General features: G+C 44.9%; 1 protein-coding gene across 5 annotated transcripts in view; it reads left to right on the forward strand.

Moving 5' to 3' along the window:
• GATAD2A (GATA zinc finger domain containing 2A) overlaps positions 1-17,797 on the forward strand; it is a 125,430-nt gene that overhangs the window by 92,271 nt on the left and 15,362 nt on the right. For all 5 annotated transcript variants that reach the window (XM_056518215.1, XM_056518212.1, XM_056518214.1 and 2 more), the window contains exons 9-10: positions 11,609-11,789; positions 17,050-17,118. In XM_056518215.1, coding sequence (XP_056374190.1) covers positions 11,609-11,789; positions 17,050-17,118 — 250 coding nt within the window. The remainder of the gene's footprint in view (positions 1-11,608; positions 11,790-17,049; positions 17,119-17,797) is intronic.

Genomic DNA, 17,797 nt, shown 5'->3' on the forward strand with positions numbered 1-17,797 from the left:
ACAATAAAGGTTATACATTTTAGTTGGTATATGGGAAAATAGGGTACTATTGGATTGCCCCAAGGGGTGATATATTGGAAAAAGAGTACACCTTTAAGGGCACAGAATCTTATCATTTTGCATTTTTAGTTTTTCCACCTTTTTAAGAGCTATACCTCTCCTCCAATTGCACTTTGTAATTGCACCATTCATTTTGCTATAAAATGTACTATGAATATTATTTGTGGGGGAAAATTGGAAAACACATTTTTTTATTTTTTATTTTTTGCTGATTTTGGAGGGTTTTATTTTTATGCATTACACTTTATAGTACATCTGAAATGTTCTTTTTATTTTCTGGGTCAGTATGACTAAAATGATACCCATGGTACATGCATTTCTATTGTATTGCTTTAAAAAACAAACTTAGGATATTTAAAATTGCCTTGTTCTGACCACCTAGAACTCATTTTTCTGGGGCTGCTTTGGGCTCATTTTTGCTATGTGATTTGTTGTTTATATTGGTACCAGTTTTGCATGTGTGCTTTTTTTTTTTTTCCTGGTATGTGATTATGACCAAAAATCGAGCCCATCTCTTAACCCCTCCTTCCCTCCCCAGGGCTTATAGGTACGTCCTAGGAAGGGGGAGCAGCTACAGAGCGGGATTGTGATGTCATCCGTTCCGTACTGCGTAGCCCCCGGCTAGAATAAACAGCCAGGGGCCGCTGCTAATAGCCTGCAGCGGCAATCTCCGCTGCTAGGCTATTAACCCTTTAGATCCTGCAATCAAAGCTGAATATGAATGTTGCCGCCTGGTTGCTATGGATGATTGGGTCCACCGCAGAACAATCGTGTGGTCCTGATCACCTTAATGGATGTTCGGTCTGTGGCTCCAGCTAGCTTTGGCAGGTTAGAGCAACAGACCGCAGATAACATTGATCAATGCTGTGTAATAACACAGCATTAACCAGTATTAGGAATCAAGATTCCATTTTATAGTCCCCTAAGGGGACTAAAAAAAAATTTAAAGTAATTGTATATAACCCCTTCCCCTAATAAAAGGTTCACCCCCCTTTTCCCATTTTATAAATAAAATAATGTAAAAAAATCATATGTGGTATCACCGCGTGCGTAAATGTCTGAATTATTAAAATATTATGTTGATTAAACTGCACGGTAAATGGCGTAAATGTAAAAATTTTAAGCCTTCAAATTTTCTTACAAAATGTAAAAAAAATTTTGTTCACAAGCTAAATACAACCTATATAAATTGAGTATTGTTGGAATCGTATGGACCTACAGAATAAAGATAATGTCACTTTTACAGAAAAGTGCACTGCGTAAAAACGCAACCCCCTAAAAGTTGCATAATGGCATTTTTTTCCCCCCAATTTTGCCCCACAAATTGTTCTTGGCTTCACCATACATTTTGTTGTCATTACAAACTGCAATGAGTCCCACAAACAAGACCTATAGATTAAAAATTGGAAGTTATGGATTTTAAGACTAGGATCAAAAAAAAAAAAAAAAAAAAAGAAACCCCTGTCATTAAGGGTTTAAGACTTTAAATACTGCTGTCAACATTCAGTGGCATTTAAATGCATGTTAAAGTAATCCTTGGTCATGCAGTGGGTCTGATCTCCTGGCTTTGGCGCTATTGCAGCCAGAAGATCAGTTGTCCTGGAAAGTGGCAGCGCACTTACCTGATCCTCTGTGGTTGGAGCTGATCTACATCTATTGATAGTCTGATGACTTTTAATTTAACCTCTTCAGGACGCAGGGTGTTCGCATACGAACTGAGTCCTTTAGGACGCAGGGCGTACAGGTACGCCTGTGGAAATTTTGGTCCCCACTGGTAGCCATTGACTGTCCAGGCATGCTGCTGGAGGCACCCTGTTTGGGAAACACTGCTGTAGGTTATTTGTGGGCAATTGTAACGCTTGCATCCGGGTCCGCCGCTGTGCAAATCCCTAATTGAGGCCTCAAATGCGCATGTCGTATTTCAAGGCAACGGTTTAGGGCCACATATGGGGTATTTCCGTACTTGAGAGAAATTGCGTAAAAAATTTTGGGGGACTTTTTCTCCTTTTTAACCCTTATGAAATGGAAAAGTTGGGGTCTACACCAGTATGTTAGTGTAAAAAAGCATTTTTTTTATTTTTTTTTATTATTACACGAACATGCTGTTGTTGTCCCATACCCCAAAATTTGTAACGCAATTTCTCCTGAGTACAGAAATACCCCATATGATGGTCTAAATTGATCTGTGGACTCACAACAGGGCTCATGCACCATGTACATTCGAGGCCTAAATTGGCGATTTGCACAGAGGTGGCTGATGGTTGCTACGGTTCTGACATAAACGCAAAAAAAACACCCTTATGTTACCCCATTTTGGAAACTTCACCCCTCACGGGTGTAACCCTTGTTACAAGGGTTATACCGAGCCTTAACCCCCCCACAGGTCTTTGACAAATTTTCATTTAAGTTGGACGTGAAAATTAGTTTTGTGTTTTTTCCACAAAAATGCTGGTGTTACCCTAAGTTTTTTATTTTCACAAGGGGTAATAGGAGAAAAAGCCTTCTGAGTAAGGGAATACCCCATGTGTGGATGTTAAGTGCTCTGTGGGCGCACTACAGGGCTCAAGAGAAGGAGCGCCATTGGGCTTTTGGAAAGAATTTGGCTAGAGTTGAAGACCATGTACGTTTACAAAGCCCCCATGGGGCAAGAACAGTGCCCCCCCACACACACGCACATATGACCCCATTTTGGAAACTACACCCCTCACGGAATGTAATAAGGGGTAGAGTGAGCATTTACGCACCCCACAGGTGTGACAGTTTTTTTGAACGGTGGTCCATGAAAATGAAAAATTTTATTTTTCATTTGCACAGCCCATTGTTCCAAAGATCTGTCAAAAGCCAGTGTGGTGTAAATGGTCACTGCACCCCTCTACTGGGGGAGTCTACTGTTCTGGCACCATGGGGGCTTTTTTAAACACATGGCCCCCAGTTTCTATTCCAACCAAATTCTCTCTAAATGCCCAATGGCGCTCCCTCATTTCTGAGACCTGTAGTGCGCCAGCAGAGCACTTTACGTCCACATATGGGGTATTTCCTTGGGAGAAATTGGGCTTCGAATTTTGGGGTCCATTTTCTCCTTTTACCCCATGTGAAAATGAAATATTTTTTGTTTTTTCCCTAGTTTCAGTGTAAAGTTTAGTTTTTCTTTCCTTTTTGTTGTTTTCTCTAGCATGGGGCGACTGGAGCATGGCGCTGCCTGATCCCCCAACCTGCGAGCTAGGGGCACGGTGCATTGCTGGATGTGCCGTTAACCCCCTCTTCGCCAACAACTAGTGCCTGACTGTGTACTCTGGGTCCGGGTCCGCCATTTGCCGTTGTTTGCCAGCTAAGCTGGCTTAAGGAAGGTGGCCCTAGCTGTTCAAAGTCTTTGATGGTGAGTATGTGGCGGCTGAGGTGAGTATACAAACCCCCCCCCCCCCCCCTCCTCCCACCTCCTCCCCCTTCCCCTCGTTGAGCGAGCATGTTATGCCCCTATTTCTGGGGCTGATTTTGGGGTCCAGGCGGTGAGGGGTTAACCCTCGCTATTCTATTCATGCAGCTTCGGCTGAATCTACTGGTTTTATTAAGGGGGTTACCAGGGAGCTCCTCTAACTTTGTCCCCGGATCTGCTGCGCGGACTCGGCGGGGGTACGCACCAGTGTGCTCAGCCGGCGGGAGGTCGGGGAAGGATCATGGCGGCACATAGCTCGTATAGCACATAGATCGTGCGAGCCGGGAGGACAGGCAGCTTCTCCTCTCCGGCTCCCGTGCTGCTGGGGGCAGTGTTCAGTGAGGTACGCACCTCTCTACGGCGTCTAACTCCACCCTCCTTACTTGCTGCGGGAGCTGGCGGAGCTCCGTTGGCAAAGTTCTCTTTGCTCCCGTGGCAGTAGCCTGGCGAGAGCTCGTGTTTCCTGGCCCTCTACTGTTCCCTACCTCGGAGCTGTGCAGCGGCTTAGCAGGCGCTTCTGCAGCATTCCGCTATGAGCAGTCTGCTGCTCCAGGGGCTTTCTGTCTGCTTGCCTAAGAGAGGTTCCGCGGGCAGCACTTTGCAGCGCGCCCTGCTGCGTCCCATTCTCCCTTCCAGCCACATTATGGCATAATACTTTTACACAAAACAATAATTTAAAAAATAAATAAAAAAATCTTCCTTGGTAACTCCATTTGGTGTGGTTTAGCACCCTCTTGTGGCCAATATGTGTATCGCACTCAGATTTCTACGGCCATATCTGTTATCAGTTTAATATCTGGAGGATCCTTTCTTAGGGTCTATATTGAGGGCTGCTTTATTTGTTTGTCACCCTGGAAGGTGACCTGCTAAAACACAAGACATGAGCTGCTTTAGGTACTCTGGCATCCTTAATCCTGCATTGTTGCTCACTGTCATAGAGCATATGCAAACCACTGTGGTGGGTTGTTGCCAGGGAGTCACGTTCCCTTGTAAACTATCGGGTGATATATTCAAGCAATCTGTTCTCTACCACGGAGTGCCATACAATGTGCAAGCTCTCTTGCATTCCCGTCAGGTGCTCAGGTTTCTTTTGAGATTACTCATCTGTCAGGTCATCCAGCCTCCCATCCTGGGGGTGTTCTTGGCATGTCATGCTATATGACTCCCTTTTCCACAGGCTACCGCTTCCGCGGCATCCAGCGTAAGATCTCCATGGGAATGTTCCTGTGTGGGGATGGATTGGACCCGGTATCATTATGCCAGACAGTCTCTCCTTGTCACTTGTTTCACAGCTGCTGCGTCCGCGGCTAGCACTCCGGTACCCCACTGCTGGTGCGAGGTGTCCGAAGGAACTTCCCGTTGTATACTATGGACCCATACCAGTAAGCCAGATAGTGGTCTGCATGGTTTCCTCTGCTGCCTGTCTCATCACACAGCTGATGTATCTGCAGCTGGAGTTCCGGTACGTCACTACTGTGCGAGCTGTCCGACAGAATGATTCGTTGTATACTATGGATCCATACCAGTAAGCCAGACAGTGGTCTGCATGGTTTCCTACACCGCCTGTCTCACATCACACAACTGATGTATCTGTGGATGGAGTTCCGGTACCCCACTTCTGTGCGCGGTATACCTATGGACACACTACGGGATGTCAGAGGTGCATCCCACGGCTCCTCAACCTCCCCTATCTCCCAGGGGGGCGGGGTTTCTATCCATGTGTACTAGGCCTCCCCGTCCTCCCACCACAATGGGCACAGTTATTGCCTCCAACACCTGGAGGTGTTCTTGTTCAGCCAGACTGTTGTCTGCACGGTTTCTGCCGCCATCTATCTCTGATCCTAGGGCTGCCGTGGACATAGCCAGGTTTCCCGTACCTCACTGTAGGGTGAGGGATCTGGTGGAGGGTCCCTACAGGTACACTGGATTGATGCCATTCCGACAGTCCTTTGACTGTTGGGTCTTCTACACCACCAGGTCGCCCATTGGGATAGGCCGCACTCCAGTACTCCGCTCTCTGTGGGAGGTTGAATGGAGTGACCCTGTGCGCTCAGAATTCCATACCAGTCGGCCAGACTGTTTTCCCGCATGGCTTACTAATAAGTCAGGTCAACTATCTTACACTTTCCACACAGTGGGCATTAATTCAGGTAACACTCTCTGCATACCTGCTACTTTGTCTGAAGGCTGATATCTCACTTCACTGTGTTTCCGTTTGAGGGATCCGGCATCGCCATGCTTCCTATGCCACATAGCCAGGCTGTGTCTGCATGGTTTTCTAATCCACCGCGTCACCTCCCCCGTTTCTGCCGATGCCGCGGCTGCAGTCTTTTTCCAGGTGAAATTCCGCACAGTGCTTCTCTGTGGGTTCATGGGACCTTTCCTACCTGTAAGTCAGACACTGTCTGCATGTTTCCTGCTCCACATACTTTCTCAGTCTGCGCCTGAGTGTTCTGGTGTGTGGCACCATTAGGAGATGGTGTGCGTTTTTTTTCTGTAGGTTCCAGAGACTTTAACAGCAACAGCACTCTGTTCTCCTTTCTAAGGTTGCAATGTTGGTCTGCTAAGGGCATACCTTCCTTCCTCTAGTTTGTTGGAGGTCTGCGGTTTCCTTTGTGTCTGCAGTCTTGGTACCCCACTACTACCGTATCTGTGTCCCTACATATGTCAAGGCCACTCTGCACGTGTAGAGCCCACATTCCTTCTGTTCGGTGGGGTGTACCTCAGGGCTTCCTATGATTTTTCTTTTTTTTTTTTTTCTTTTCCCCACAGGTCTCTGTGGTTGGCACCTCTGTTCTGGCATGGGGCCTGATGAGGGGGCCACACAGTCAGGGCAGGCCCTCCCTAGGACTCCAGGTATCGTTCCGGGTTTCTATCCAGGGTGGCTTAGGCACCTACTCTGTTGCCTTAGTCATCGTCCGGAATGGCTCTCAACGTATTTGTGTGTGTGTGCTTGTTACTTGCATTCGTAGTAGGGATGTCCAGATACCAATACTAATATCGGTATCAGGGCAGATACCAGGTATTTTCACGGTATCAGGGACTCCCCTTTCGACCTGCTGGCTGTCTGGGGGGGGGGGGGGGGGGGTCCTGCTGGCAGCACGGAACCCACATATCGGCACCGTAAACAGCGCCAGAAACCGCGTAACCCTTGTCAGATTCTCTTTAATTCTAGTACTCGCCGATACCAAGTACGAGTACTTTTAAAGTATCGGTACTCAGTCTTAAAAAAATAAAAATAAAAAAAAATCGGGACATCCTTAATTCGTAGTCACGTATTTTTACCCAGCTTCAGGGTGCAGGATTCCAATCCCTCTGGGGGGCACAAGGTGTCTCCTCCATACTGCGATGGGTTGTCGCAGGGGCCCTGGGGGCTACATCCACCCATTTCCCTTCTGTGGCTGTGGGTCCGCATTTCCCTGCCCCTACAGTGCCTGGCGCACTTTGCAAATCCCCTTTCCACATCTTGACCACCTTGTTTCCCCTCCACTAGGGGGACTGTTTGTTTGAGCATTTTTCTGCTGCCATATGGTAGGGTATCAGGCTCTGCCTTTGTTGTTTGCTCAGAGCAATCAACAGAACTTTTTGCTGTCTAGGCTTGTGTGCTTACTGTCCACCATTGCAGCCTGACTCTCTGTTGACACAGCCTTGACCCTCTCCTCTGTTGGAGGAGTTTATGTATTCATGTATGGCCTGGTGACAGCTGGTCTAGCCACAGTCTGCTGTTTGGGTCCTACCATTGCTCTTTTCCTCCCTCTGCGCAATCTCCCTGGAAAGGTGTGTTCTTCCTTCCCTTTTGACAGTGTCAGTTGTGCTGCACTGCCACCATAGTCTTCTGGAATAACTTACCTGCACGTCCCAGCTGGGTTCCCCTTTGTTTCCCCCCTCCGTTACTGTTCTGGCGGGATGTTTCTTCTGAGTGCTCTGGTCCGCTTGGACCTCTGGGGTCCTAGACGTCTCCTAGGACTTTTCCTCGAAGTCCTAGACGTCTGTTTTCCTTACTCTTCAGGTGTGAGTCTTCCAGGAGACTCTGGATCCTCCAATTTTCACGTCTGCTACTCCGGTGTTCTTGGAGGCTCCTTTTCAGGGTATTCCACTAGCTTCTTGTCAGTTTGATTTTACGGGTTCGTCTTCCAGGTGACTAGGACACCTGCAGTTTCCATGTCGGTCTCTCCGGTGTCCGGGATGGCCCCATTACAGAGCATTCCGCTCCTTTCTTCCTACGGGGTCCATGTCCTCCCGAGTTAGACGGCGTTCCGGTCATCCGGATTACGCCAGTCCAGCTCCTGTCGCCTTCCGGGTGCCCACCGGGGGGGGGGGGGGGATTGGGATGCTTGGACAGGGTTTTTTGGTCTGCAGCTGTTCAGGTCATTGTTATCATGCACCAGACCTCTCTAGAGCAGATTTCTGTTCCCCCATGACTAAGGACGCATTAGTCTGAAACGCGTAGGGTTTTTATCTATACAGGGTGTTATTAATTTTTGGTTTTAATATGGAATAATAACATTTTGGACTTTTAATATTTTTTCTACCATTTTTTTGGGGAGCTGGAAATTCCTTTTTATTTTTCTTCATGCACCAGGGTAACGGCTCGGCTTCATCCTGGCTTCCAATTCAACATCCACAAGTGCCCAGAGACTAAGCAACTATAAACGGGGAGCTGGCTACAATTTTCTTTGACTGTCTCCACCTCCTGTGCTCGTCTTCTGCTCGGGTGTACTCTGCTCTCCTTGCTGTGTTTCTTGAAGTTGTTTCCGATCTTCTTCCGGTATGGTTCTGGCTACCTGGTCGACCTTTTCTTCAGTCTCTACAGAGGATGGTCCTTTTTATTTTTTTTATTTTTTTTTGGCGTCCTAGTTCATCTACAGTTTGCCTAGTTTGTCCCTGGCCTGGGGGCTTGTCCGCAGGCCTTGTGGACACGTGAGTACTGTCTCGGGACTGATTGATTCCCTTTCTCTGGTGGTTGTTTTTTTTCCCACCCTACGGGACTGCTTTGGTACGTCCCAATAGTAAGGTGTAAAGAAGTGCGACCGAGAATTTTTTTTTTTCTCACTATAAAATCATTCTCGTAGCCTTCATTGGGGGAAACCGCACCCAGCCTTCAATTTTTGTCCGGAGGATTTTTTTCTGGTTCTCTGGTTGTTTATCCTTTCTAGGGTCCTTCAGACATATTTCTTTGTTGGCTTCTCCTACTGCTTTGTTACAAAACTGATTACTTCACTGCAGGTGGGCGGGTATATACTGGTGTTGGGTATACTTCCTAATGTCAGCGCCTCCTAGAGGCAAGAACATATACCCCATCAGTAAGGTGTCCCCCAATGAAGGATACGAGAGAGATTTTACGAGGAGTACTAAATATCTTTTTTTCATTTTCACGTCCAGCCTCAACGCAAACCTGTCAAACACCTGTAAGGTGTTAAGGCTCACTATACCCCTTGTTACGTTGCTTGAGTGGTGTAGTTTCCCAGATATGTGCCATGTTTTATTTTATTTTTTTTGTTTGTTGTTGTTGTTCTGGCGCCATGGGGGGCTTCCTAAATGCAACATGCCCCCCAAAAACCATTTCAGCAAAATTCTCTCCCCAAAAGCCCAATGGCGCTCCTTCTGTTTTGAGACCCGTAGTGCACCAGCAGAGCATTTTTCGTCCACATATTGGTTTCACATTAGGGGTAATTTTCTATTACCCCATGTGAAAATGAAACATTTGGAATAACACCATTTTAGTGTTAAAAATCTAATTTTTCATTTTCATGTCCAACTTCAACGCAAACCTGTGAGGTGTTAAGGCTTACAATACCCCTTGTTACTTTCCTTAAGGGGTGTAGTTTCTAGGGATCGACCGATATCGTTTTTTTTAGGGCCGATACCGATAATCGGTGCAGGTTAGGGCCGATAGCCGATAACTTATACCGATATTCCGGCTATTTAACCCCCTGCGACACCGCTGCAGGGTGGTCCGGGCCATCCATCGTTCCTGTAGTGTCCGGGGGCGTTCCGGGTGGAGGGTGAACTGGTACGGGCTGTCCTTCTCCGGCGGTCATCTTCTCCACTCCGGCCTAGTACGCTGCATAGACGCCGCTGCGCAGTGACGCCCGTGCGCAGCGATGCACCCGACGTCACGGCGTAGCGGCGTCTATGCAGTGTACTAGGCCGGAGCCTGCCCGGAGTGGAGAAGATGACCGCAGGAGAAGGACAGCCCGGACCGGTTCACTCTTCACCCGGAACGCCCCCGGACACTACAGGAAGGAACGATGGATTGCCCGGACCACCCCCATTACGGGTAAGTTACATTTTTTTTATTGACTCGGAGGGTGGGGGAGGGGCCCGACCGGTATAGCGGTATGGGCAAAAATCCATACCGGTATACCGCCCAGCATCACGGTGGGGGGTGTGATGTTGTGCGGTGGGTCGGGGGTGCGGTGCGGCGGGGGCGGGGCATTATCGGCTAGATAATTGCTGATACCGATAATGCCCAAAATCGTGATTATCGGCCGATATCGGCCATACCGATAATCTGTCGATCCCTAGTTGTTTCCCAGATAGTGTGCCATGTGTGTGTGTTTTTTATTTTTTTTTCCTTTCCTTTTGCTGTTCTGGCACCATGGGGGCCTCCTAAATGAAACATGCCCCCCCAAAAAACAATTTCAGCTAAATTTGCCCTCTAAAATCCCACAGTTGCTCTTTCCCTCTTGAGCCAGGTTGGGAGCCCGCACAGAACATTTTGTCAACATATGAGTTATTTCCTTACTCGAGAGAAATTGGGCTACAAATTTTGGGGCCTTTTTCTCATTGTAACCCTTGTAAAAATAAAATAAAGTGGGCTACGTGAACATGTTAGTGTTAAAAATGGAAGTTTTTATTTTTCCCCTCCACTTTGCTGCTGTTCCTGTGAAATGCCTAAAGGGTTAACACACTTACTGAATGTAATTTTGAATACTTTGAGGGGTGTAGTTTCTATAATGGGGTAATTTATTGGGGTATTTCTAATATGAAGGGCCCTCAAATCCACTTCAAACTTAACTGGTCCCTGAAAAATTCAGATTTGGATTTTTTCATGAAAATTTAGAAAATTGTTGCTATACTTTGAAGCCCCCCTGTCTTCAAAAAGTAAAAACATGTAAACTTTATGATGCCAACATAAATTATATATTGATTCACAAATCCAATATGTCTACTTTATTTGGATCGTCCATTTTCCTTACAAGCAGAAAGTTTCAAAGTTCGAAAAATGCTACATTTTCATGAAATTTTGGGATTTTTCACCAAGAAAGGATGCAAGTAACAATGAAAATTTACCACTGATATAGTAGAATGTCACGAGAAAGCAATCTCTGAATCAGAATGAAAGGTAAATGCATCCCAGAGTTTTTAATATATAAAGTGACAGTGGTCAGATTTGCAAAAAGGGCTTTGTCCTTAAGGGGTTAAAAGGCTGCTATGGGGACTACAAAACAAAATAAAACACCCAAAAAGTATTAACCCCTATATAAAGTAACACCTTCCTTAATAACCTTTTTAATTGCCTTCCCCATTTCCATTTTTCAAATGGTGTAAACAAAAAAGTTGATATTGCTGCATGCAGTAATGTCCACACTATTAAAAATATAACTTTAACAAAACCACACAGTGAATGGTATGAAGGTAAAAAAAAGCCCCAGTGATCTCCAGCCCCAGTGATCGCCAGTAATCAGACTAATTATAACGGGGTGCTGCGTGCACGATCACGCGGGTCCCCAGTTGCGGGAACCCCGTGATCAGGCATCTTTGCGCCGGAGTACCCCTTTAATAAAACACATAAAATAGGTGTATGATCCCCCATGTGTTAAATGGCATAAAGGTGAAAAAAAAAACAAAGGGCAAAATACTGTGTTTTGTGTGTTTATTTTTATTTTATTTTGTTCTGTGACCAAAAAAGAGATCAAGAAGTCCCATCAATACAAAATTGTACTGATTAGAACTACAGATCACATATATAAATTTATAGAGGTCAGAAAAGGACAATTTTAGGCATATTCATTTTGTGGGGAAAAGTAACAAACACACAAATATATATAATTATAATAGATCTTATGAATATGTGCTTTAAATGGCCTTTTGTATTGATTCTCTTTTAAGAGCCCCACGCCAATTTCCCGTGGATTATCAGGGACCACCAGAGGTGTGCTGCATACGTTCCCACCTACAACCAAGCTGCCTAATGCAGGCACCCTTGCCAACAGATCTGTAAAACATGGAGAGCATCATGTGAACAAAACTAATCTAGCAACTGGAAACTGGAAGAAATCAATTAATGCAGGTAGGTACATCAAGAATCCCTTCTTTGACAGTTTAGTGGCTCAGAAGTAGAACATTTTGAAGGTTATTTCTGTTTTTAAAATTTGTATCAATTTACTTTGTATTTAATTTGTAAATATGAATGCCTAGTGAATGTCCTAGAATTGGTTGTGTTAGCTTAGGTATACACTGCCGTTGTTCAAGGTTCGCTCTTAGGGCTCGTTCACACAGCAGTCTGCCTCCGTAAATTTATGCCCGTTCTGCAATCCGTTTGATATTTTTAAAACTGGTTGCAAACGGCTGTAAAATAATCCCGTTTATGTCAATGGGATTTTTTTTACAATCCTTTTTCACCCGTTTCCTTCCTGTTCCGTTTTTTTTGATGCGGAAAAAACGTTGCATGCAGTATTTTTTTCTCCTGTTAAAATAACTGCATGGAAACGGATATTAAAAATGTAACATTAAAGTCTATGGCAAACGGATGAGCATATAATGTCATCTGTTTGCATCCAGTTTTTAATATCCATTTTTCAACCGTTATTACTTCTGAGCATGCTCAGAAGGAGTGAAATCAGCAAACGCTTGCTGTGCTGTGGGACTACTACTACTCCCATCATGGAACAGACATAGCTAGTGCAGTGGGGGGCCAGACATATAGCGGAATATGTATAACCCCCCCCCCCGCTCCGCTAGCTATGTATAATGCCCCCCGCTGCGCTAGCTATGTATAATGCCCCCCGCTGCGCTAGCTATGTATAATGCCCCCCGCTGCGCTTACATAAATCCCTTGCAGCGCTATCTGTGAACTGTATACTATCGGCAGCACATCATGCTGCTGGCCGGGAAAGGCAGCGCAATGCCGCCAGTTTCCTGGCCAGAAGATGTGCTGCTGATAGCATGCTATTCACAGATTCACAGCGCTGTGAGGGACATATGTGTATAGAAGCGCTGCAGGGGGACAGATATATAGTGATATATAACTGTCCCCCTGCAGCGCTTCTATACACGTCCCTCACAGCGCTATCAGCAGCACATCTGCTGGCCGGGAAGCGGGCGGCATTGCGCTGCCTTTGCCGGCCAGCAGCATGATGTGCTGCTGATAGTATACTGTTCACAGATAGCGCTACAAGGGATTTATGTATGCGCTCGCTGGGGGGACATATGTGTATTACCCACTGCTACGCTGCCTATAAATCTTGCCCTCCTGCAGCGCATAAGGGCAGCCAGGGAACGCAGCGCAATGCTTCCCCGCCTGCCAGAGTAGTGAAACATTACAATCCTTGCTAATGACTTAAAAATGATAGTAAAACACGCACACGATCTACATTGCAGGGTTGCGGAGCATGCCGCCCGCTCCCCTGGTTAATAACCTCAGATCTCATCGGGTCTCAGAAGTGAGACCCGGTGCGATCAATCCCTCAGCCCCTGTACTACAACCCCCATTATGGAACAGACTTTGTTCCATGTGGGTAGTAGTACAAGCACTAATCTAGCTTCCCAGCCGCCTGCAGACTCCCGCAGCCAGGGAACTACTACTCCCATCATGAAAAGTATGTTCCATGATGGGAGTTGTAGTAGTCCCGGCTGCAGGAGTCTGTAGACAGCTGATACTAACGGATGAAAAACTGATGCAAACGGATGCCACTTAATAGCATCCCTTTGCATCAGTTTGCACCGTTAATAGAATCGTCTGTTTAGGAGGCAATAACGGACAAAATCTAGACGTGGGACAACGGCTGTGTAAACTTAGTCTTATTGAGTTAGTATAGGTAACTGGATTTGGTCACTTTTTACATATTTAATAAAATTTTAGGCTGTATCTGCACAAAATCTCCATGCGGACATTCCAAATACTGTGGGGCACCGGCGTAATATGCCAGCACTAGGACTGCACAGGAATGCCCTGTCTCATAGACTGCTATGCATTCTGTGCGGACTCTGCACAAAGAATTAATTTGTTCATTCTTTGTGCAGACAAGGAAAATGGAATATCCTTGCTGGAAAAATCTGGCACGGAAATTCCGCCGTGTGCACAGCGCTGTAGAGGCCTGTTGAATTTAATGGGACTCTGCAGTGGAATCTCCAATGGATTTCAAATGCGGAATCATGCACGAAAATTCTGACATGGCCTATCTCAGCATTACCTGTTCTGGACATTTACTCATTAAAGGGGTAATCCAATGGATTTTTTTTTTTCTTCATTTCAACTGGCTCCAGAAAGTTAAACAGATCTTTAAAGTACTTACAGCTGCTGTATACTACAGAGGAAGTGATTTTCTGTCTTAAGCACGAGGTGCTCTGCTGACACCTCTGTCCATGTCTGATGCTCTGGACAGTTCCTGAGGATTGCTATGGGGATTTGCTCCTGATCTGGACAGTTCCTGACATGGACTGAGGTGGCAGCAAATTTTATTCTAAATTACATGCCAAGTGATGGATTGTATTTAAATGAATGAGTTCATTGATATGTTTGTGTATGTACCGCTTAAAGCGTACCTGTCATAGTGCAAAAAAAGGTGATATGTTACTCAGTACCTAATCCTGATCATGTACATATAATGTTAATGTCTAGGACCTATATATCCATAACAAATAGCATTTATATGTTGCTCACTTGCTTTTTGGTCTTACTTATGGAGGGGGCATGTCCATCTCTCTCCCTCACTGTGGTGACTCCTGTTCTGAGTCTGGGAGCAGCCTGGCAGTCTGCAAATCACTGCGCAGTAGTTTTTATTCATACATTTTCTATCTGTTCCTAGTAAAGCTGGATGCTAATCAACATAGCTGTCACTATGTGTGTCATTCAGCTTTTTCAGACTCCTGAATGTCTGATCAGCTTCTTTGTCATTCAGATGTCAGAGAATGCTTTGGCTGTTCAGGCATGCTTAGAGTTGTAGTTTTGCATTTCAACAGCTGGAGCTGTGGTGTTTATAAAGCACTGTGTTAGAACAGTGTTGCCTTTAGCTGTTGCAAAACTACAACTCCCAACATCCTTTATCTGTAGTTTTGCAAGAGCTAGAGGCACACAGCTGGAGAATACACAGCTCTAAAACAGTTTTACAAAGATTTTACCCCCAGCTGTTGTTAAACTACAACTCCCATCATGGGGAAGATCACCACTACTGCCTTAAGCTGTTCACCTAGTGGCGCAGTTGTGATCTCCTATACTGGATACCAACTAGGGATCGACCGATTATCGGTATGGCCGATATTATCGTCCGATAATCACGATTTTGGGCATTATCGGTATCGGCAATTATCTTGCCGATAAGCCGATAATGCACCGCGACCGCCACCCCCCACCGTGATGCTGGGCGGTATACCGGTATGGATTTTTGCCCATACCGCTTTACCGGTCGGGCCCCTCCCCCACCCTCCGAGTCAATAAGAAAAATTAAACTTACCCGTAATGGGGGTGGTCCGGGCCATCCATCGTTCCTGTAGTGTCCGGGGGCGTTCCGGGTGAAGGGTGAACCAGTCCGGGCTGTCCTTCTTTTCCGGGGGTCCTCTTCTCCACTCCGGGCAGGCTCCGGCCTAGTACACTGCATAGACGCCGCTACGCCGTGACGTCAGGTGCGTCGCTGCACACGGGCGTCACTGCGCAGCGGCGTCTATGCAGCGTACTAGGCCGGAGCCTGCCCGGAGTGGAGAAGAATTTACGCCGGAGAAGGACAGCCCGGACCGGTTCACCCTCCACCCGGAACGCCCCCGGACACTACAAGAACGATGGATGGATGGCCCGGACCACCCTGACAGGTAGGGGGGGAGAGAAGCGGGTGGTGGTGGCGGCGGCGGCGGCCTATGGCCCCGCAAAAGCCACTGCAGATCATTGATTTAAAGCGCCCGCTTTAAATCAATGATCTGCAGCGGTATCGCAGGGGGTTAAATAGCCGATAACTTATACCGGAATATCGGTATAAGTTATTGGCTATCGGCCCTAACCTGCACCGATTATCGCTATCGGCCCTAAAAAAACGATATCTGTCGATCCCTAATACCAACACACTTGTCAACCGGTATCCAGTATGCTGCAAAATAGAGTAGTCTGTCTTCATAAAGATAGATGACCTCTAGTGGCAATTATTTTTATTTTAGATTTTTAAGTAAAATTGACTTTTTTATTTTTTTAAATGTATATTTAAAAAAAGTCATCTTATCAGTAGTACTACAAAATATAAAGTTTTTCGTAATGACAGTGCCTCTTTAAAGAAAACTGTACTTATTGTGGGCAGCAGCAGGTCCAGTTTTCTCCTATAATTAGTAGTTTCATTTGAATTGTATTTGTCCCCTTAAAGAGGCACTGTCATTGTTAAAAACTTTTCATATATAGCAGGACTCATTATAATATGACCTTTCACAATATACACCTATTAAATTTTTTTTTCAATTTTCACCTGAAATTCAAGCTCAAAATAGCCACCACTAGGGGTCGCCTGTCTTTTAGCCAGACAGACTAGTCTAGATTTTACAGTATACTGGATACCGGCCGTAAAGCATACCGGTATCCAGTATAGGAGATTTCTATTGTGTATGCAAAACTACAGATAAAGGATGTGTGGACATGCTGGGAGCTGTAGTTTTACAACAGCTGGAGGCAACACTGCTCTAACACAGTTATTTACAAACATTGCAGCTTCAGTTGTTACTAAACTACAACTCCCAGCATGCTGAAATAGTCAAAGCTTTCTCGGACTCCTGAATCACAAAGTTGATCAGACATTCAGGAGTCTGTGAAAGATGAATGACACACATAGTGACAGCTATGCTGATTAGCATCCAGCTTTACTAGGAGAAGATAAAACAGATAGAACATGTATTCATAAAAATGCTGTACTTTTATCTAAAAAATCCTTGCACTAATTTTATAAAGATCTATTCTTATATTTATACATTTTATCCTGTTATGAATTTGCCATAATGTCTTCTGATTACTGCATGCAAGCTCCAAGTATCTTTCTCCGTGTAACATGACACAGCATAAAACCAGAGAAGAAAGGGTTACAGAGTAGAGAGTACTGATTGGCTGACTGCACAGGCTTGCTCCTGTGAGGGAGACACACTGACACGCCCCCTCCAGCCTGCACAATGAAAAAGTAACTCACCAGCAGATAAATGCTTATATCTCTGGATATATAGGTCATAGACATATAAAAATTACATGCACATGATCAGGATTGGGTCCTGAGTAACATATCACTTTTTTTCTTTTACTTGCACTATGACAGGTACGCTTTAAGTTCAGTATTTAATTGCAACAAATGGTTATAATTTTTTTTCTATAGGACAAACTTCTAGTCAGAGAGTCATAGCGACACAACAATCAAAGAAACAATCAGTGGAGATGCACAGGGGTAAGTAATATGGGTAATTGTTGCTGCAACAATTTTACCTGAATTTATCATGCAGCATTTAAGTATTTAGAACAATGGGGGAGATTCTCTAAGAATTTTGTACCAAAAAAAGAAAAATGTTGGCGCAAAAAGTTTTGACCACATTTTCAAAGAGCTTTGTGCCACGGTTCACACTGTTCATGTGAGTTTTGTAAAAGTGGGCTTGTCCATGTATATTGTCTGCTTTACCTGATATTTTCAAAAGGGTGAAAGTCCAATTTACATCAAAAATTTCACACCAGTTTTTTGAAAGTGTAGAAATCACATAAATGGTTGAAGGAAATTATTGACACATGTTATTTAAAAATCGTGTGTATGTATATGGAGAGAGAGTGAGAGATATATATAATGTATATAATATGTATATAATATATATATAGATATAGATATATAGATAGATATATAGAGATATAGATAGATATAGATAGATATAGATAGAGATAGATAGAGATAGATAGAGATAGATAGAGATAGATAGAGATAGATAGAGATAGATAGAGATAGATAGAGATAGATAGAGATAGATAGAGATAGATAGAGATAGATAGAGATAGATAGAGATAGATAGAGATAGAGATAGAGATAGAGATAGATAGAGATAGAGATAGAGATAGATAGAGATAGAGATAGATAGAGATAG

The sequence above is a fragment of the Hyla sarda genome, chromosome 1 (assembly GCF_029499605.1).
Source record: "Hyla sarda isolate aHylSar1 chromosome 1, aHylSar1.hap1, whole genome shotgun sequence".
NCBI classification, from domain to species: Eukaryota; Metazoa; Chordata; class Amphibia; order Anura; family Hylidae; genus Hyla; species Hyla sarda.